The sequence below is a fragment of the Procambarus clarkii genome, chromosome 11 (genome assembly GCF_040958095.1).
Source record: "Procambarus clarkii isolate CNS0578487 chromosome 11, FALCON_Pclarkii_2.0, whole genome shotgun sequence".
In the NCBI taxonomy this organism is placed as follows: Eukaryota; Metazoa; Arthropoda; class Malacostraca; order Decapoda; family Cambaridae; genus Procambarus; species Procambarus clarkii.
Window position 1 is genome coordinate 51,906,163 of NC_091160.1, and position 22,728 is coordinate 51,928,890.

Genomic DNA, 22,728 nt, shown 5'->3' on the forward strand with positions numbered 1-22,728 from the left:
TGTGTCTCTGTTATTGATGACGTGTCTGCTTACAGAGTCGACCTGGGACTGCTGTGATGGAAGTTGAGTCAGTCTACCAAAGGCAGCCGTCTCCATACCTTGTGCTTTGCTACAGCAGCTGTGAAGTCGTCCCCCGGAAGAACACTGTGGTGTTACCCTGCCAGTAGAGTGGCAGTAGAAGGATTACCCGAGACCGACTGCTGGAGACGATTATCCACTGGGGTATTGATGGCAAGGAGAGTGATTTGTGGTATCACACGAGGCTCCTGACTAGGGCGCTACCCTAGTATCGCTCGTGGAGTGGCCTGACCAGCGTTGCTGATCCGGAACCTGCCAGCAGACCTGCTGGACTTGTGGTTGACGGCCTCCACGGCGGTGCACCCAGTGGACCTGTGTTTTGGCTGACCTGTGGCCAGGGTAGGCTCAGCTTCTCAAAGGATTCGTTGTGAGGCCACGAAAGCACCGAGGACTTAGCACCGAGAGCTTGGGTCCAGAGTCTTCAGGAGAAGACGATTGTGTACAGTGCTAATACCCCTCCCCCTGTGTAATCTTATATTATTTATTTGGTGATGGTAATAATTATAATCTTAAGTTCTTAACTTTATTTCCCTTCCCCTTTAAGTTACTTGCGTCACGGATCTCATCCCTTGAAAGTCACTATACTGGCTTGGGGCCGGATACAACTTCCTCTAATAACATCAGAGTACGAACTCAGTTGCGACCCGAGAGGGCCGTAACATAATTGGCATCCCCAGCGGGATCCGTCCCCTTGTTAAGTATGTTTGACAGGGGTGGTGAAGTGGCGTAATCCCTGTAAATAATTCCCCCTGTGTGTGATCAATCAAAAACAAAGTTTTGCCCAATCAGTCTGCTGCCCAATCAAAAACAAAGTTTTTGATTGGGCAGCAGAAAATAACATGATGTTTAACAGTGATAAATTTCAGGTACTCAGGTACGGCAAAAATGAGGATCTGAAACATAATACAGGGTACAAAACACAATCGAATCTTCCCATTGTAGAAAAACAGCATGTCAAGGATTTGGGAATAATGATGTCCGACGATCTTACGTTTAGGGAGCATAACCAAGCAAATATCGCGTCAGCCAGAAAAATGATCGGATGGATTACGAGAACTTTCAAATCCAGGGATCCCATCACAATGGTTGTACTCTTCAAGTCACTTGTGTTGTCCCGTCTCGAGTACTGCTCAGTACTCACTTCCCCCTTCAGAGCAGGAGAGATTGCTGAAATAGAGGGAATACAGAGAACATATACGGCACGCATAGACGCGATAAAACACCTAAATTATTGGGATCGTCTCAAAGCTCTCCAAATGTACTCTCTAGAAAGGAGACGAGAGAGATACCAAATAATATACACATGGAAAATACTGGAGGGTCAGGTCCCAAATCTACACAGTAAAATAACAACGTACTGGAGTGAACGATATGGAAGAAAATGCAAGATTGAACCTGTGAAGAGCAGAGGTGCCATAGGCACAATCAGAGAGCACTGTATAAACATCAGGGGTCCGCGGTTGTTCAACGTCCTCCCAGCGAGCATAAGAAATATTGCGGGAACAACCGTGGACATCTTCAAGAGAAAACTGGACGATTTTCTAAGAGAAGTTCCGGATCAGCCGGGCTGTGGTGGGTACGTGGCCCTGCGGGCCGCTCCAAGCAACAGCCTGGTGGACCAAACTCTCACAAGTCGAGCCTGGCCTCGGGCCGGGCTTGGGGAGTAGAAGAACTCCCAGAACCCCATCAACCAGGTATCAACCAGGTGATGATTGGGACGTTATACGTCCTGCGCGGTGCTCAGAGTGACTAAATGCGATATTGTGCAGTGCGGTGCTCGCTGTGATTAAGCGATTCAGTGCAATATTGTAGAGCGAAGTGCTCGCTGTGATTCAGTGCAATATTGTAGAGCGAAGTGTTCGCTGTGATTCAGTGCAATATTGTAGAGCGAAGTGTTCGCTGCGATACAGTGCAATATTGTGTAGTACGGTGCCCGAAGTAATTACGTGCAATATTGACAAGTGCAGTGTTTGGTGCGATAAAGTGCAATATTGACGTAGAACAGTGCTCGGTGCGTTAAGTGCTAACGAGAAAGCGGTGTGTTAAGTGCTAAGTGTTCCATCTGTGACAATGGCAGAAAAAGCTACCATCGATGATCTGGACGATGTGCAGGCTTTTCTGAACAGAGAGGACTGTCTTGCCAGATTAAAATATCTGAGCAAACCAGAACTAGTGCTAGTTAGTTCCTACTTAGAGATAAAGATCCGTGCCAGTGATTCCCGTGTGGAGATCTTATCCAAGGTTCACCGGCATTTGAAGGCCGAAGAAAAACAAGAAAGTGAGGCACTAGGTACCAAGGAAAGTGAAGAAGTTGCTTCCACTGAAAAGGAAGATAAAGGCAGTGACCTTCACAGTGATGCAGGTGAGCTGAATATTAGCTTGCTTACAGTCAAAATGCGCGCCTTAGAGATAAATCGCGAGATAGAGTGGAAGAAGTTAGAAATAGAACGAGAATTAAAAGATAAAGAAATGGAGATGAAAGAAAAGGAATTGGCGATGAGACGTTTAGAATTAGAACGAGAAGAAAGAAGAGAAGAGCGAGAAAGAGAAGAGAAACGAGAAAGAGAACAGCGAGAGAGAGAAGAAAACGAAAGACAGAGACAACATGAACTAGAAGTATTACGATTAGGCGGTGGTCGGAGGCCAACAACGGAAACCAGTAGTTTCGATCCGGTAAGGAACATCAAAATGGTCCCCAAATTCAACGAGAAGGAAGTTTCAAAGTTCTTTGCAGCCTTCGAGAAAGTCGCTGCCTCTTTGGAGTGGCCAAGGGAGAATTGGGCCATCATGATACAGTCAGTCTTGACTGGGAAGGCCCAAATTGCCTACTCCACGTTATCCCTTGACGACTCTGGCGATTACGACAGGGTGAAGAAAGTGGTGCTCATGGCGTACCAATTGGTACCTGAGGCGTACAGGCAGAAGTTCAGGAACCTGAAGAAGACCTCAGAGCACACTTTTACCGAATTCGCCACAATCAAGGAGCGACTTTTTCAGGAGTGGTGTACCTCTCGGAAGGTGGAGACCAAAGAAGACCTCGAGCAGCTTATACTGCTAGAGGACTTCAAGGATTGTTTGTCTGGAGACCTGAAGACGTACTTAGATGAACAGCAGGTAGAGACCTTGAGTGCAGCAGCCACAATGGCTGAGGAATACATCCTGACTCATAGGCCGTCTGCTAAGTACGTCCCAAGGCATTACCAACGCCGGTTTGACAGACCTCATGACGAAGAGGAAAGACCCGTCCCACAAAGCGCTAAGAAGACGCCCCCAAGTAGCCCTCGAAGGACTAGTCCTAGCAGTCCGAAACACCGGAGTCCGAGGAGGAACGTGGTGTGCTGGACTTGTGGGCAGAAAGGGCATGTAGCTGCTATGTGCCGAGGCAGAAGAGGTGGCGGCGCACGTAGGGAGGTGATGATGATAAGCTGTGTTACACCACCAGCAGGAAGCCAGTCGATGACGACGCAGGAAGGACCAAGTTTGTTCGCCCCTCACACTTCAAGCGGGTACGTAACGAGTGATCATACTGGTAGATCAGTTGTAGTGCTCAGAGATAGTGGAGCAGCCCAGTCCCTGATCGTGAGAGACTCGTTACCCGAGGGAGTAAGTGTGGATGGGAGACCAGAGGATGTCCTGGTTGGGTTTCCAAGGACGCAGTACATCGCCCCCTTAGTGCCAGTACATCTCGACTCGCCTTATTTCAGCGGCACATGTGCGTTGGCAGTAGTCGATACCCTCCCTGTGGCTGGGATTGACGTGGTACTTGCCAACGACTTGGTGACAGATTGGAGCATCAATCTTCCCAAGGTCGCGGACGAGTCAGCCAGAACAGCAAGGTCTGAGGTAACGGCAGGCAGTGGTAATGTCCAGGTAAAAACAGACCCGGATTTAAACATGTTTAATTTGTCCTCTCACCAGCAGATCGACAGTGTTCTAGCAGAGTCTCCTGATTCTTCTCTCGACAAGGAACATGCGGTTACGATAGTAGAAGTACCTGAGCAAGAAGAGAGGCCTTGTGTGCAGGCACCCACGGATACCAACGAGTCTGGAGCGAAGGCGGATGTGTACTTGCGGTATGGCAAGGTACAGCGTTCATTGAACCAGCCAGAGATTCCCCAGACGTCAGAGGTATGTGAGGTGTGTTCGAAAGGTCTAGTGCCCTCTTTGGTCCAAACCAGGCTAGTGGATATAGCCGGTTATGGACATGACAGGCTCGGGAAGCTTATCCCTCAATTGGTCCCATGTTTCTTAGCGATATTTTGTTTTGTTCTCTTATGTGTTCTCAGTGTTCTCAGTAAGGACCAGTGGACGACCCGACAGATGATGGCTCCCATGAAAATCGCGAAGAGATCCCAGGGATTAGAGACATGCACTGCGAGTGTTGCAGTCGACGAAGGAGCTTGGAAGGTGATGGTTGATACAGGAGGTATGAGATATGATAATGTGAGTGACTGTTTCCGACAGGTTGACACCCCCCGCGTGATTGCTGAGCCTCAATACAGCGTTATACGGAACGTTGGTCGACCTGACGTGGGCAGAGTGAATGCCATCTTCGATGTACGACCAGCCCTGTTGAAACTAGGTGTAAGCCTAGTAGAGGCGTAGCAGTAAGTATTGACTTACCCACTGTCGCTATCACTCTGAATTATCAGACCCCTGTATTCCAGGTTCCTGTCTCCCTGAAGGACTACCGGACCGGCACCAGAAATGCCGTCTGTGACCAGCCATCATCGGTGCCACGACATAGGGAAGTGTCGAGTCGACCCAGATCGTGTCGAAACCAATCCTTACTCGAGAGATGTGAGAATATGCCCCTGATTAACATCTCAGTGGAAGTGTGGAAGACTACTTCAGACAGATCATCGTCTTCTATCTTCAAGTTCCCGTTGTGCCGGAATTGCCCAGTAGGACAGTTCTGTGGACGAGACAGCCTCGCCGTTCCAGTTTATAAAGCAAGTGAGTCCATTTGGAGTTGTGTCCCCGTACTAATTTGGTTTGTAATTCTCTTTCTAGAACCCCAAACCAAATTCTTTTTGGTGGGGAGGTGTTACGGACCCGGATCCAGCGTCCGAGCACGGAGCAGTGACGACCGCGCCATCTGTGGGTCAGCTCCCGAAACCCCCACCAAATGGACGACGACACCTGGTGAGGACGACGTGTATTGGCCACAAGGGCCGGTTTCCAGTCCTGTGCAGCTCACAACACCGCCGCTGCTGACCTCTGGTGAGGTGGTGCTCAGACAACAACGCCATCTATGGAGTGAATATGTCGGGCGTTTGTGTCTGAGCCTGTAAGTGGGGTGCTGTAGTGTGTATCTGTTATTGATGACGTGTCTGCTTACAGAGTCGACCTGGGACTGCTGTGATGGAAGTTGAGTCAGTCTACCCAAGGCAGCCGTCTCCATACCTTGTGCTTTGCTGCAGCAGCTGTGAAGTCATCCCCCGGAAGAACACTGTGGTGTTACCCTGCCAGTAGAGTGTCAGTAGAAGGATTACCCGGGACCGACTGCTGGAGACGATTATCCACTGGGGTATTGATGCCAAGGAGAGTGATTTGTGGTATCACACGAGGCTCCTGACTAGGGCGCTACCCTAGTATCGCTCGTGGAGTGGCCTGACCAGCGTTGCTGATCCGGAACCTGCCAGCAGACCTGCTGGACTTGTGGTTGACGGCCTCCACGGCGGTGCCCCCAGTGGACCTGTGTTTTGGCTGACCTGTGGCCAGGGTAGGCTCAGCTTCTCAAAGGATTCGTTGTGAGGCCACGAAAGCACCGAGGACTTAGCACCGAGAGCTTGGGTCCAGAGTCTTCAGGAGAAGACGATTGTGTACAGTGTTAATACCCCTCCCCCTGTGTAATCTTATATTATTTATTTGGTGATGGTAATAATTATAATCTTAAGTTCTTAACTTTATTTCCCTTCCCCTTTAAGTTACTTGCGTCACGGATCTCATCCCTTGAAAGCCACTACTGGCTTGGGGCCGGATACAACTTCCTCTAATAACATCAGAGTACGAACTCAGTTGCGACCCGAGAGGGCCGTAACAGCCCCTGCCTTGTGGGGCCCTTCCGTGTGGGGCCCCTTCCTTGTAGGGAAGGGCCCCCACCCTCGCTACACGCTCCCCACCACCTTGTAGGGAGGGATAGGGAGAGGCAAAGGAGGGCCCCTTGTAGGGACCCTCCCTTGTGGGCCCCTCTCTTGTAGCGCCCTCCCTTGTAGGGTCCTCCCTCGTTGGGCCCCTCTCTTGTGGGGCTTTACCTTGTGGGGCCCTCCCTTGTGGGGCCCCTCCCTTGAGGGACTTTCCTTGTCGGGATCTTCCCCTATAGTTCTCTACCTTGTGGGGGGCATCTCCCTTATAGGGCTTTTCCTTGTAGGGCCCTTTCCATGTGGGTCCCTTCCCTTGAGGGGCCCTACCTTGTGGAGGCCTCTTCCTTGTGGGGGTCGCTCCCTTGTCGGACCCTCTCTTTTGGGGCCCGTCACTTGTGACGCCGTCCCGTGTGGGCCCCTCCCCTGTCGGACCCTCCCTTGTGGGTACCTCTCTCATGGGCCCCTCCCCCTTGGGCCCCTCTCGTAGGCCTCTTCCTCAGGTGCCCCTCATTTGTGGGGCCCCTCCCTTGTGGGGGCCACTCCCATGTGGGCCCCTCTTATATGAGCCCCTCTCTTGTGGGCCCATACACCTGATTTGGACTGCCTATTCATCCACCTGACGGATTGCATATCCAACTAACTTGGTCTTATCCCATTTCTCCTCAAATGCCTATTCATCCACCTGATTTGCATTGCCTACTCTTCCAACTAACTTGGACTGTCTACTCATCTTATTCATCTTCTATAATTGACTTGGAATTTGCCACTACTTCCTATGTTTCTAATGTTCATGAGTGAAATTCTGTTCCACCTAATAATGAGACGTTTAGATTTTTTTCTTTTTTTAAGTTACCCTCTTCTAATGGTATTCCGTTCTCTGTGAAGGCTTCATGTGTGCGTGTCCGGCGGGGTTCAGCGGACAACACTGTCACCTGCCAGACGTGGGGGAGACTTCGCTAAAACTGCCGCTCGGGATCCTGGTGACCATTGTCGTCTGGTGCACATTTCTCCTGCGTGAGTATATCTACCTGTTAAGTTCACTCTGTAAATGCTGCTTTGGTGATGTGCAGCAGTCCACGTCTTTAACAATGTGTGACAATTGGTTTTTATTGAGTAGTTTATTTTGTAATTGCTTATGTCGCATATTATTGGAAATTGCTATTATTTCTTAAACTTTGCTTTAGTGATTGCTGGACGCCTTTAAGTCCGGCTGAGACGTCATCGGAACCTTCAAACGGGTCACGTTTCTGATTGATCTCCAAAGAGGTATTACCAATTGACTGTCCATAGGAGATAAAGTTCTCTGTGGGGAAGAACAAAGCCAGTTGGGAGCCAGGGAGGATCCCCAGGAGATACTAATCCCACCATTGCACATAAAATTTGGGCTTATGAAACAAGTTGTCACAGCGTTACATAAGGAGTCAGAAGCCTTCGAGTTCCTGCAAGATTTTACTCTAAAACGTCTAGGGCATATGTCAAAGACGGTGTCATCATCAGACCAACAGATAAAAAAAGATCGTAGAGTACAACGAATTCCCCAAAGAAGGCCACTAAGAAAGAAATGTGTCGTGAGTAAATTTGTTCATCAAATCCCAGGGCATGTTCTTGTGGCGCTGAGCCTACAAGAGTGAGAAAGGTTGAATGGTCCCAAAGGCAATAAATGACAAAGAACTCTATGACCAGACCAGGATTCGCATCTGCGTTTCCAGGGTTCATCCCACTCAATCATTCCAGCGGAATATGGGCGATAAATACACAACTAAAAGTTTTGTTTTATATTATTTTAAAAGGTAATATAAAACACAGAAATATCTTAAACAATATTATTTTTAATTCGTATCCCTATATAATAAGCTATATGATAAAACTTCTCATAATGTAATATTCATCATTATTCAGCTGATATTTTGCTGATATGTAGATAATAGTCTACATCATTAGACTACTGTCAGTGTAGGTCACATCATTAGACTACTGTCAGTGTAGGTCACATCATTAGACTACTGTCAGTGTAGGTCACATCATTAGACTACTGTCAGTGTAGGTCACATCATTAGACTACTGTCAGTGTAGGTCACATCATTAGACTACTGTCAGTGTAGGCCACATCATTAGACTACTGTCAGTGTAGGTCACATCATTAGACTACTGTCAGTGTAGGTCACATCATTAGACTACTGTCAGTGTAAATCACATCATTAAACTACTGTCAGCGTAGGTCACATCATTAGACTACTGTCAGCGTAGGTCACATCATTAGACTACTGTCAGTGTAGGTCACATCATTAGACTACTGTCAGTGTAGGTCACATCATTAGACTACTGTCAGTGTAGGTCACATCATTAGACTACTGTCAGTGTAGGTCACATCATTAGACTACTGTCAGTGTAGGCCACATCATTAGACTACTGTCAGTGTAGGTCACATCATTAGACTACTGTCAGTGTAGGTCACATCATTAGACTACTGTCAGTGTAAATCACATCATTAAACTACTGTCAGTGTAGGTCACATCATTAGACTACTGTCAGCGTAGGTCACATCATTAGACTACTGTCAGTGTAGGCCACATCATTAGACTACTGTCGGTGTAGGCCACATCATTAGACTACTGTCAGTGTAGGCTAAATTATTAGACTACTGTCATTGTAGGCCACATCATTACACTACTGTCAGTGTTGGTCACATCATTAGACTACTGTCAGTGTAGGTCACATCATTAGACTACTGTCAGTGTAGGTCACATCATTAGACTACTGTCAGTGTAGGTCACATCATTAGACTACTGTCAGTGTAGGTCACATCATTAGACTACTGTCAGTGTAGGTCACATCATTAGACTACTGTCAGTGTAGGCTACATCATTAGACTACTGTCAGTTTAGGTCACATCATTACACTACTGTCAGTGTAGGTCACATCATTAGACTACTTTCAGTGTAGGCCACGTCATTAGACTACTGTCAGTGTAGGCTAAATTATTAGACTACTGTCAGTGTAGGCCATATCATTACACTACTGTCAGTGTAGGTCACAACATTACACTACTGTCAGTGTAGATCACATCATTTTTCTACTATTAGTGTAGGCAACATATTAGACTGCTCTCACTGTAGGCCACATCATTAGACTGTCAGTGTAGGCCACACCATTAGACTACTGTCAGTGTAGGCCACACCATTAGACTACTGTCAGTGTAGGTCACATCACTAGACTGTCAGTGTAGGTCACATCATTAGACTGTCGATGTAAGTCACATCACAACACACTCAGTGTGGGTCACATCACTGGACTGTCAGTGAAGGTCACATCACTAGACTGTCAGTGTTGGACACATCACTAGACTGTCAGTGTGGGTCACATCACTAGACTATCAGTGTGGGGTCACATCACTAGACTGTCAGTGTGGGGTCACATCACTAGACGGTCAGTGTAGGTCACATCACTAGACTGTCAGTGTTGGTCACATCACTAGACTGTCAGTGTGAGTCACATCACTAGATTATCAGTGTGGGGTCACATCACTAGACTGTCAGTGTGGGTCACATCATTAGCCTGTATCATATACTGTGGGTTGGTTGGTGTTGTCACTGTCGATCCTTCTCTACGGACAACCCAACCCACAACTCGGTAGAGTGCTTATACTAGGAGATCACCCTTGGCGCTTCTGGCTCTTGGAGAGGGGCTCCACGTCACATGTTTAGGGGATGCGGCTCCAACACTCAGCCTCGTTGTCACGTGCACACACCCACTTGAGCCGCTGTGACTCCCCACTCTCTCCTTAGGTGATATGATCTCCTCAATCCCCTTTTGACTTATTAGTATTACCTTTTACCCTGTCCACAGCAGTGGTTCTTGTTTCTTTCTCTCTCTCTCTCTTCTTCTGTACTATTTCATGGGAAGCCTCACTAGGTCAAGGGCAAACACCAGCAAATTGGGATACATTTACTGGACAAAGCACATACACAATACATACACATATAATAATAATGAATCCGATACTCAATAATATTACAATCGGGTTGCACTCCAACACAACCAGAACTCTACCATCAGTTTATCAAGTGGTATCCTATCTCCTTGTTCACCACCTGATACTATCAACCTCCTCAAGTTGATCAAGTCTACATACACTGCTGCACCATCAGCAAGAGAATATATATATAGAAAATCAGCATTTGAATGCAATAACATATATCAGTATAAATGTTCATTGATACACAACAATGATCAATCGATCACTGTCAGTCCTGGAACGCATACATCTGTAGGTAATCCAGCCTACGACTGTAACTCTAAACTTCAGTGTAAAACACTCCTTGACATATGAATGCAAACAACCACTCACCTCTCACTGCGTCTTGCACACTAATGACAACCAAACACTATCAACTCCTTACAAGTAATCCACCAGAACTTCCCTTCCACCTCTGGAAGTTCACTACCCTGATATCTTCAGGTTCTTCCAGGCTTCACTACCAGGATCCTCTGCAGCTCCTCCAGGCTGCTATCATGAAGTTTCCTTGAGCAACTATGGTGCTCTACTACTTCTGCTAGGTTCCTCCACAGCTCTCTTGGCTGCTACACCATGAAGTTTCCTCGAGCAACTATGGTGCTTCTCCACCTCTACAGAAGCATGTGACACTCCTCTTCACTGCTTCTCTTCACAGCTCGAGGTCCTCTCCTCCACTACCTTGGAGTCTCATCAACTACTCCATCTATGCTGGCTTCGAAGTTCTCAGCAACTTCTTCCCCAAAGACAAACCTGCAACCCATCGACACTCCAATAAAATGTTTTCCCTTTAACACATAAACAAAAATAATCACACAATATGTTTGTCTCCAACCTCTATCTGTCCTCTACATACAGTGAGAGTAGACTCCCCCGTTTTGGGCGGGTCCATACTCCACCTCGCCTGGCGACGGTCCTCACTCGCTGGGAGGGTCTTCCTCCGTCAGGAGCCGGGCTCCCTCAGTCGTCTGTCAGAGCTCAGAGGGGACGGACGTCGCTCCGTGCTCCTCCCTCTTCACTCTCCTATTTCAGGCTTTCTGCCTTATTAAAACATGTCTAACTTATAAATAAACATCGCTACTGTCGCTGGGCACACGACCAACTACAAGCTATCACTATGAACTGGCGTATATCGTGCTTACCACAGATTAACTGGTCGAGGGCGCTTCTCCCTCTGACGGCGTCTGGTCACGGCGCTTCCACGGCCCACAATAATGCCTCTGGGCGATTTAATAAACACTTCGTCGACCAGGACTTGAGACCACAACGTTCCCAGCTTGGTTCCACAGCTGGCACGTCTACACACTTCTCTTCTCTTCGAGATATATCACTAGGGGTTCCCCTTCTGGCGGGAGCTCGAACGGAGCGCGGTTTTCCCCTGCGATGTCTGGCACTCAAGTGAGGTCAAGGTCCTCCGGAAGCGAGCCTCACGCCTCCAGCAAAATGTCCACATCTCCTAGCCAGTCATCCATCTGTTTTCTTCTTCATTGCCCATAATCTCAAACTGTTATACATATCCAAGCAACTATTTTACATACGCGTTATCACCTCAATATTTGCTAGACCTTCTAATCAGGTCAGGCTTGATGAATAACTCTCAAGGAGGGAGACTCGTTTCTCCTGCAGGCTGAAATCATAACACCTGTCAGTGTGGGTCACATCACTAGACTTCCAGTGTGGGTAACATTACTAGACTGCCAGTGTGGGTAACATCACTAGACTGTCAGTGTGGGTCACATCATTAGCCTGTCAGTGTGGGTCACATCACTAGACTTCCAGTGTGGGTCACATCACTAGACTGTCAGTGTGGGTAACATCACTAGACTGTCAGTGTGGGTCACATCATTAGCCTGTCAGTGTGGGTCACATCACTAGACTTCCAGTGTGGGTCACATCACTAGACTGTCAGAGTAGGCCACATCACTAGACTGTCAGTCTAGGTCACATCACTAGACTACTAAACATTGAGCTCATCACGTGCTCCTCCCAAAACAGTGCTGATCTGCGCCTTTCTGCTGCATCAGCACCACCGCCACTCGGCGCTGCGCAGAGGCGCCGCCGACAACAAGGAAGACGCCGTCCGCTGTGAGCAACAGGTTTCCCCGCCCTGCAACCACACGCCCAACCTGCTGGAGCTGCAACTGTTGACGCCGCCCAAAGCCAACGGTCAGCCAGCCTGGACCAAGAACCCCAACATAGCAGGTATGTGGCCCTCCCCCTACCAGCTTGGACCAAGAACCCCAACATAGCAGGTATGTGGCCCTCCCCCTACCAGCTTGGACCAAGAACCCCAACATAGCAGGTATGTGGCCCTCCCCCTACCAGCTTGGACCAAGAACCCCAACATAGCAGGTATGTGGCCCTCCCTTCCCTACCAGCCTGGACCAAGAACCCCAACATAGCAGGTATGTGGCCCTCCCCCCCCTACCAGGCTGGACCAAGAACCCCAACATAGCAGGTATGTGGCCCTCCCCCCCCCCCTGCCAGCCTGGACCAAGAACCCCAACATAGCAGGTATGTGGCCCTCCCTCTACCAGCTTGGACCAAGAACCCCAACATAGCAGGTATGCGGCCCTCCCCCCCCCCTACCAGCCTGGACCAAGAACCCCAACATAGCAGGTATGTGGCCCTCCCCCCCCTACCAGCCTGGACCAAGAACCCCAACATAGCAGGTATGTGGCCCTCCCCCCCTACCAGCCTGGACCAAGAACCCCAACATAGCAGGTATGTGGCCCTCCCCCCCCCCCTACCAGCCTGGACCAAGAACCCCAACATAGCAGGTATGTGGCCCTCCCCCCCCACCTGCCAGCCTGGACCAAGAACCCCAACATAGGAGGTATGTGGCCCTCGCCCTACTAGCCTGCACCAAGAACCCCAACATAGCAGGTATGTGGTCGTCCCCCTACCAGCCTTGACCAGAAACCCAACATAGCAGGTATGTGGCCCTCTTCCTACCATCGTGGACCAAGAACCCCAACAAAGCAGGTATGTGGCCCTTCCCACTGCCAGCCTGAATCAGAAACCTTAACCTACCAGGTCAGTGGCCTCTTGAGTTGCATTAAGTACTTAATCAAAGCCAGCGAATGGCTTCATCCCGGTAGGCATCAGAGGAGCCCTTCAATACCATTCACAAGTGATTAAGTATCTTTATAGTTTCAGCTTTCATATGCTATTCGGATCTCTGTATATAAATCGCTTGCCCTTGGAGAGAACTGTATTTATATATTGATCTTGTCAGCTTATGTAAGTTTTTTTCTGAGAATGTTTTGTTTATTTCATTTAATAATATTGGGCAGGCGTAGATGTGCTGCAGGTGGACGCCGCCTCTGAGACCAGCAGCATGGAGGACCAGAGACGGAGCGGGTTCTTAGTGCCTGCCCCGGACTTTGAGCGTGGAAGCAAGAAATCCGGAGGGACGACGCTGGAGAATGGGAAGCAGAACGGCGTCGGCGGTAAGAGAGGTACCGGCAGTATCCCTCCCGCAGGGGACCACCTGAGGAATTATGCTTACGAAGGCGATGGCTCTTCTCCCGGATCACTGTCTTCCTGTGAGTTTGAACTGCTGTGTGTGGAAGATACATGATTTTGTTTCACATGTTTAAGACCAGAGAATTGTTTGCTGCACTCATAAACACACACACACACACACACACACACACACACACACACACACACACACACACACACACACACACACACACACACACACACACACACACACACACACACACATACACACACCACAATCACATACCACACTCATCCATACATGCTCACGAGTAAGCAGATTACTAGAAGAGTACAAGATTACATTTTGTTCTGTAATTAAGAAGTTAAATTCTTACCTGTAAAACCGTGTTATTTTTAGTAATAATGTGCAAGGGGTCGTCGGATCCCTTATTTCATCTGTTGTTATAAATTTGCTATTCTAGGATGTCGCAACAAATTAATAAGAATGTATGTCACTGTTACGACCCTGGGTTCTCCAGTGGAAACCAGAGGTCAAAATTGAGCTATTAAACTTTCTGGTAGTACAGTTGGGCATCTAGAATGTCAATTGTTTGTATCTTCCCTGCCAGACGTAAGACTATTATTGTTTCTCAAAGAGCATTTAAAGACTGAGCTGGAGTTGATTATTAAATAATAACATAGGCACCAACGTTGCTTACTAATACTTTCTAATCATTCATAAAGTAACAATACGTTGCATAGGGGAAGATCTTTAATGTGCTTAGCTGCACGATCAATTAGGCTCCTCCCGGCACCACGATGAGGGAGGCAGCTGGTGGCTAGCTCGCTCTTCTCTGTGGCTGGTGTCGTGCGGTTAAGACCTACTCTGTGGCTGTATCCCTACTCTCCTTCCTTCTCCTCTTACTTATTTCCCTTACCTGAAGTTCCTGTACCCTTAAGTTAAGTATTATATGGTGTTAAGTGTGCCTACTCTGGTAGTAACGATTGGTGAGACCTGGGGATAGTATTTTGCCAGTGTTTGGGTACCCCTAAGTGTTGTGTTTTGTATTAGGGTCCCACGTGGTTTCACTACCCTAAGCTGCATCCAGCTTTAGTGCTTATCCAGTAGTACTTTACCCTAGCTTGTTATTAGTGTAAACCTTGTATCCTGCCTACGTGGACCAAGGCTTTTAACGTAAGATAGTGTGGTAAAGTTATTATTATTATTGTTATTGGTGTGAGTGTATATGGGGGGTTGTTAAGGGGTTAATAAATAAGTACATGAATTACAGAGTATCTCTTCTTCCAAGGTGGGAGCGCAGTGATCAACCCTTAGACTAACATATATGGTCTTGTAGCAAGTTATTACTACTGTGGATAGTTTATTTTGGGGGCCGGGCCTTTTAGCTCTCCCATATTTGATACTCTTGTCTTCTAACTACCTTTACCCCTCAATAGTACCAGTACCCCATAGAAGCCCCACTCATATTAGTTATAACAAGTGGTTGGCCAGTCCGGGAGGAACATTATAAGTGTAAAAAAAATTAGATTCTTGAGTGCCAAAATTAAAATTTTTTATTTCCGCAGAACGGTTGTGTGCTAGCCTAGGGTCCAGCTCATCTAGCAAAGGACATTCTTGCACTGACTGGACACCCAGCTGTATCCCTTCACGATTAAGGTTAGTGTGGCCTTGTGTTAGGGGCCGTGCAAATTTTTGTTTTTTTTTTCCAATTTTTATTTTTTAATTTTTTCTTTGGCTGGGAGTTAAAATTATTAATGATGTCTTCTGAAATGCAGAACCTGGCAAGGGAGCCTTCAGTGGTAGAGATAAAGAAACTTAAAAAGTCTAATTTAGTATTGTTAGGCCAGGAATTTGGCCTAGAATTAAATGTCGCAGATAAAAAGTGGACTTTGGTGAATGAAATATTACTACATTGTATTGATGAAGAACTATTAGCAAGTGATACACCTTTATGCCAGCCTAGCCAAGCAGAAAGTGCAACTCATAGGGAGAGTGAATTAGCTTTTGAGTTAGCAAAAATAAAATTAGAGGAGGAAAAACTCAAAACCGAGGAGGCTAGAATTAGAGCGAATGCCACTGGACCTCCACCTGCCGGGGATTCAAACCCCAGGCATTATGAGAAAAAGCATAATTTGCCTGAATTTTCCGAGTCTGACCCTGAAAGGTTTTTCAACCATTTTCAGAGAGTGGCCATGTCCATGAACTGGCCAAAGGAAGAGTGGGTGAAAATCCTACAGGGAAGACTTAGGGGTAAAGCACAAGATATTTTTATAAACATGCCTGACGACGAGTGTTTCGAATATGATAAAGTCAGGGAATGTATTTTGCGGGCATATGAAATTACTCCTGAAGCTCACCGCCAAGTTTATCGTAACCTTAGGCCTACTCACAACCAACCGCTCACTGAATTTGTGAATGATCAAATTCGATTATTTGATAGATGGATTCGCTCGGCGAAAGCCGAAACATACGAGGCTCTCAGGAACTTAATTTTAATGGAGCATTTTATAGATGTTATGCCAGAGAACGTATCACAGTACATTAAAGGAAGGATAGAGTTAAATTCTAAAATAGGGGATTTGGCCAAGTTGGCAGAAAACTACCAATTGGCGGGCAAAAGGCCCAATAAAAATAATTATACCCCACAGAGTAGCAAACCTTATACCCACAGCCAGTCCAGACCAGCTCATTCTAACCCTTTACCTAATGCACCTTCTGTTTCAGACATAACTAACCCTGTTAAAGTGTCTAGCCCAACGGCACCTAAAGGTGAACCGAAGGGTAATTCTGTTAGTAATGTCTCTTCTCCCCGACGTTTTTGTGGTCACTGTAATCGTCCAAACCACACTATTAGCCGTTGTTGGCAATTGCACCCTGAAAAAAGACCCAATGCTCTAGTTGTGACACAGGGCTTGAGGCCTTCGGAAGGGTTAGGGAGTAAGACCTCCAACCCACAGTGGTTGGACTTGCTTACCCCATTCTTATCGAAAGGGAGACTACTTTTGTCTGAGGGTTCTTCCTGGAAGGACGTGGTGATCTTCCGAGACACCGGTGCCATACAGACTTTAATTTTAGAGAGTGCGTTGCAAGGTGCCAACACTCTCGACACTGGAGAGGTGGTACTGGTCGAGGGTGTCACTAGTGATACTCGGGCAGTACCCCTCCATAAGGTTACCCTGGAATCTGATTTCCACAAGGGTGTTTGTACAGTCGGAGTCACTTCATACCTACCTTTCCCTAATGTTGATGTAATAGTTGGTAATGATTTAGCAGGGGATAAGGTAGGGGACTCCAGACTGCCTATTATGTTGCCTACCCCTAAGGTTTGCCTGGATCCACCCGTCGCAGAGGATAATGTTGTGTACCCTGCGTGCGCGGTGACCAGGTCTATGGGACTTAAATGTAAGGGCAGCCCTGTGCTTGCCAAGGTGTTAAATCCCGAGGTCACGAGGAGCTTTCCGAGTGGTGAAAACCAAGTGGACCTCGCGGACACATTCATGGCCCGACTCGATGACGTGGCCGAGGACATTGTGGAGAGCCTGCCACCGCCATCTACAGAGAGTAGTGGGGAGGTGGAGGAGAACACTGTTGAGCCTCGGCCAATGGCATCTGACCAAGGCCTAGATGCCTCCTTGAGTGAGTTACAGAAAGCTGACCCCACTCTTGCAGATTGTCATAAAACAGCCGTCTCTATGGAGGAAATTGTAGACGCAGCAACTGGGTACTACTACAATGATCGGATTTTGATGAGAAAATGGAGACCACAGACCCTTGTCAAATGAGTGGGAGGTAGTCCACCAGGTTATGTTGCCGACCTGCTATAGAGAAAGAGTTTTGGCAGCTGCTCATGATGATCCTATGGGGGGACATCAAGGTATTAATATCACGTATCACAAAATTTTAAAGTATTTTTTCTGGCCCAAGCTGAAAAGCGATGTGGCAAAATTTTGTAATGCGTGTATTGTTTGTCAACTGGTTGGGAAACCAAACCAGACTCCACCTAAAGCTCCTCTAAGGCCTATTGTCGTGCCGGAGGAACCATTTTCTCATGTGGTAATGGACTGTGTTGTACCATTACCTAGAACTAAGTCTGGTAATATTTACCTAATCACGATGATGTGTATCACTACTCGTTACCCAGAGGCTTTTGCTGTAAGGAACATCCGAGCAAAAACTGTTGTTGCTCGTATGTTGCAATTTTTTTCCACTTTTGGACTGCCTCGGGTCGTGCAAACTGACAATGATACTAATTTTAAGTCTGATGTTTTCGAGCAATTTTGTAAGGAACATGGAATAACTCATAAGGTTTCCAGCCCATACCATCCACAGAGTCAGGGGGTAATTGAACGTTTCCATCTAACTCTGAAGCAGATGTTGAAGACATCGTGCGAGAGTTCCCACACCTTCTGGGATGAGAATTTACCGTATGTTTTGTTTGCGGCTAGAGAGGGATTACAAAGTTCACTGGGCTGTTCTCCTTTTGAGTTAGTCTTTGGCCATAAAGCTCGTGGACCCTTGCAAATGTTACAGGAGAATCTGTTAGGGAACGTAACGTTATCCGAAGGTTCGGCTTTCTTTGCGCAACACCACCAGAGACTCAAGGACTGCAAGGCGGCTGCATTAAAGTATCTTGGCAAGGCCCAAGAAAAGATGAAAGAACGTAACGATGCTAAATCTAAGTTACGGGTATTTCAGCCTGGCGACCCTGTCCTGGTATTAAAGCCTCGACTAGGGAACACTATGTCCCACAAGTACGAAGGCCCCTACATTGTGACAGAAAAGACTGGGGACCTCACGTACAAAGTGAGGCACTCTGACAAACGTAACCAGGTAATGCTCATACATGTAAATCGACTGAAGAAGTTCCAGGGCCCCAGGCCCATTGCACTAACCAATGTTTCCATTTCCAGTGAGAGAGGGGATGATTGTTCTGGGGACCCAACTAATCTCATTTTCAATAATTCTAGTTCTGTGAATGCTGTGGAGGAACTGTCCCATTTGCAGATGGCCTAACGTGAAGAGGTGCAGTCGTTGGTTGATGAATTCTCCAGTCTGTTCGGGGAGGTCCCGACCCAGACTGATGCCATTTGCCATGATGTCGAGTTGACGGACTACACTCCCATTCGCCTTCAACCCTATCAGATGAGTCCAGAAAAGAAGGCCATCGTACGGAAGGAGGTCGACTTCTTGCTCCAGCACGGCCTCATCCGGCCGAGCCAGGGCTCTTGGTGCTCGCCCTGCCTTTTGGTCCCCAAACCAGACGGCTCCTGGCGATTATGCACCGACTATCGGCAGCTCAACAAGGTGACCATTGTGGATGCCTATCCGCTGCCCCTCCTCGAGGACTGCATCGACGAGTTGGGAAATGCCAAGTACGTTTCGAAATTCGACCTCTCGAGGGGGTATTATCAAATCCCACTCACTGAACGTGCTAAACAGCTCACTGCGTTCGTGACACCCGAGGGTGTTTTTGAGTATCAAGTGTTACCGTTCGGCTTGCGTAATGCCCCTGCCACGTTCCAGAAACTCATGAACTCTCTACTCGCTAAGGTGCCAAATTGTCAGGCGTATTTAGATGATATCGTGCTGTTTGACAGTAATTGGGCTGACCACATAGCTAGGTTACGCCAGTTGTTTGCCATCTTGAAAAGGGCAAATCTTACCTTAAATGCTAAAAAGTGTCATTTTGGCCAAGGCACAGTGACGTACCTCGGTTATGAAGTGGGCCAAGGAAAAGTGTTACCTCGGCAAGATAAAATCAATGCCATTCTGGAGTATCCAGTACTAAAGTCTAAAAAGGACGTTCAAAGATTTATCGGTATGTGTGCGTACTATCGACGTTTTTGTCAGAACTTTTCCAGTGTTGCCACTCCTCTCACAGACTTGTTGCGGAAAGCCGTTAAATTTAAGTGGTCATCCGACTGTGCAGAGGCATTTAAAAATTTGAAATTGATCTTAGCTTCCGCCCCAGTGCTTGCTAGTCCAAGGTTCGACCGACCGTTTAAAATTCATGTTGACGCGTCTGACTCGGGTGCTGGTGCATTGTTGTTGCAAACTGGGGATGATCAGGTGGAACACCCAGTATATTATTGCTCTGTGAAATTCGACAAGGCGCAACGCAATTATTCAGTGGTAGAAAAAGAGGCGTTGGCGCTAGTGTTAACATGTAAAAAGTTCGAAGTTTACCTCACAGGTAATATAGTGGAAGTGTACACGGACCATAACCCACTAGTCTTCCTGACTCAGATGAAGGGTAAGAATAAACGCATCCTCAGGTGGGCGTTGTACCTACAGGACTTCAATCTTTCCATTACCCACCTACCGGGCAGACTCAACGTGATAGCCGACGCTCTGTCCCGGTTGCCTGAATAACATTCATCTGAGCCACAGAAAGCCATTTACCAACCGTCATGCTTTAGTTAATTTTTTTTTAGGTTCTCCTGTGACATTAAATATTCCGTGTCCAATTTATTTACTTCCCTGTTCTTTTATTTTTGTTGTGTGTGTTTTTTTTTCTTTCAGAGAACTCCTTTGTATTTTTTTTTTTTTGCAGAGAAATTGTTTTTGATTGATTTTTTGTTTTTGTCATGTTTTTTCTTTTTGTTCTCTGTATACTCTTACAAAAAAATATGACTACTATTCTAGTAGTCACATTTTTTTTTCTCTGAAGGGGGGAGGAGTGTTACGACCCTGGGTTCTCCAGTGGAAACCAGAGGTCAAAATTGAGCTATTAAACTTTCTGGTAGTACAGTTGGGCATCTAGAATGTCAATTGTTTGTATCTTCCCTGCCAGACGTAAGACTATTATTGTTTCTCAAAGAGCATTTAAAGACTGAGCTGGGGTTGATTATTAAATAATAACATAGGCACCAACGTTGCTTACTAATACTTTCTAATCATTCATAAAGTAACAATACGTTGCATAGGGGAAGATCTTTAATGTGCTTAGCTGCACGATCAATTAGGCTCCTCCCGGCACCACGATGAGGGAGGCAGCTGGTGGCTAGCTCGCTCTTCTCTGTGGCTGGTGTCGTGCGGTTAAGACCTACTCTGTGGCTGTATCCCTACTCTCCTTCCTTCTCCTCTTACCTATTTCCCTTACCTGAAGTTCCTGTACCCTTAAGTTAAGTATTATATGGTGTTAAGTGTGCCTACTCTGGTAGTAACGATTGGTGAGACCTGGGGATAGTATTTTGCCAGTGTTTGGGTACCCCTAAGTGTTGTGTTTTGTATTAGGGTCCCACGTGGTTTCACTACCCTAAGCTGCATCCAGCTTTAGTGCTTATCCAGTAGTACTTTACCCTAGCTTGTTATTAGTGTAAACCTTGTATCCTGCCTACGTGGACCAAGGCTTTTAACGTAAGATAGTGTGGTAAAGTTATTATTATTATTGTTATTGGTGTGAGTGTATATGGGGGGTTGTTAAGGGGTTAATAAATAAGTACATGAATTACAGAGTATCTCTTCTTCCAAGGTGGGAGTGCAGTGATCAACCCTTAGACTAACATATATGGTCTTGTAGCAAGTTATTACTACTGTGGATAGTTTATTTTGGGGGCCGGGCCTTTTAGCTCTCCCATATTTGATAGTCTTGTCTTCTAACTACCTTTACCCCTTAATAGTACCAGTACCCCATAGAAGCCCCACTCATATTAATTGTAACAGTCACATTAAGAATAATCTGAAGTATGTTTTTCTATAGATCATCCACGTAAATTTAACCTGTGTTGTGATAATATGCGATGTTAATGCTTCAATAGTTTTGTGGATCCATTAGCAGTATTAATGGATTTCTTTCCTACTGAATGTTCCACGTCAGCTCCAGACCTCACTTACGTGATATATATCAACGTTCCAATTAATTTTCTCATTGATATATCACGTTAGTGGGATTTCCTTGTCATGGAAGTTAGAGGGTTCGGTTGATGACCTTTACCTACACCAGAGTGCTTGGGGTTTATATGTGAAACTTGGACCGGCTTCAGTAGAAGCCTGCTAACCTCCCGTGGATTCAGTGAAATCCCTGGTTGTATAACTTAGACCATGTTGTGGTACAGTGGTAAGGTGCTCGGCTTGACGTACCTTGATCACTGGTTCGAGTCACTTCAGTGCTCCAAATGATTTTCTAATTACGCTCAGCATTACTATAACAATACTCTCAGTGCCACTCTTGCAGTATCAGTGCCACTATAACATGCTGAGTAAAACTGTTACTTCAGGTCTGGAGAGCTGCAGCGGAAGTGCCAAGTTTCTGGACGGATTCCGTGAGGTGGCGCACATGCTGGAGTCCTGACACACCGCCAACACCAGTCCACAGTCCACCCACTCAACAACAGCCTCAGGCAAACCAAACGGGGCCTCGCCCGTGACAGCAGTTATCTGCACCTCCATTGGAGCCAACAGAGGGGTAGCAACCTCCACCCTGTACGTAACGACTAGGCCTCTGTCCCTATCAGCCAGTGACGACTTCACGGGGCTGCAAGACCTTGAGTGTGGAGTCAGTTCTGTCTTGCCGCCAACGCCAGACCCTCCTAGTGCCTTCGGAAGGAAATGATTAGCTTGTTGGTAGTGAAGAGTTTTTAAATATCTGTCCAGAAATTCATTCCCTGAAGTGAAACAAATCTTTTGTGCTTTCGTATCACCATAACCGTTAACTGTTCCCTGTTGTTTGTCTGTGCACAAAACCATTTTTATTACTTGACATTTGATGTAATTCGTGTAATTATTCGTCCAGTTTCGAATAACTTTATACAGAGAGAGAGAGAGAGAGAGAGAGAGAGAGAGAGAGAGAGAGAGAGAGAGAGAGAGAGAGAGAGAGAGAGAGAGAGAGAGAGAGAGAGAGAGAGAGAGAGAGACAGAGAGAGAGAGAGAGAGACAGAGAGAGAGAGAGAGAGAGAGAGAGAGAGAGAGAGAGAGAGAGAGAGAGAGAGAGAGAGAGAGAGAGAGAGAGAGAGAGAGAGAGAGAGAGAGAGAGAGAGAGAGACAGAGACAGAGACAGAGAGAGAGAGAGAGAGAGAGAGAGAGAGAGAGAGAGAGAGAGAGAGAGAGAGAGAGAGAGAGAGAGAGACAGAGAGAGAGAG

The 22,728-nt window shown here is 46.9% G+C and overlaps 1 protein-coding gene across 1 annotated transcript in view; it reads left to right on the top strand.

The window, feature by feature from the left end:
• The window catches only part of LOC138363751 (neural-cadherin-like), a 48,202-nt gene extending 25,991 nt beyond the window's left edge, over positions 1 to 22,211 (top strand). The window contains exons 3-7 of the mRNA XM_069323145.1: positions 3,190 to 3,192; positions 7,050 to 7,178; positions 12,172 to 12,378; positions 13,473 to 13,724; positions 21,868 to 22,211. Of these exons, the coding sequence (XP_069179246.1) occupies positions 3,190 to 3,192; positions 7,050 to 7,178; positions 12,172 to 12,378; positions 13,473 to 13,724; positions 21,868 to 21,941 (665 nt within the window). The 3' untranslated portion in view covers positions 21,942 to 22,211. The remainder of the gene's footprint in view (positions 1 to 3,189; positions 3,193 to 7,049; positions 7,179 to 12,171; positions 12,379 to 13,472; positions 13,725 to 21,867) is intronic.
• The last annotated feature ends 517 nt before the right edge of the window (positions 22,212 to 22,728 follow it).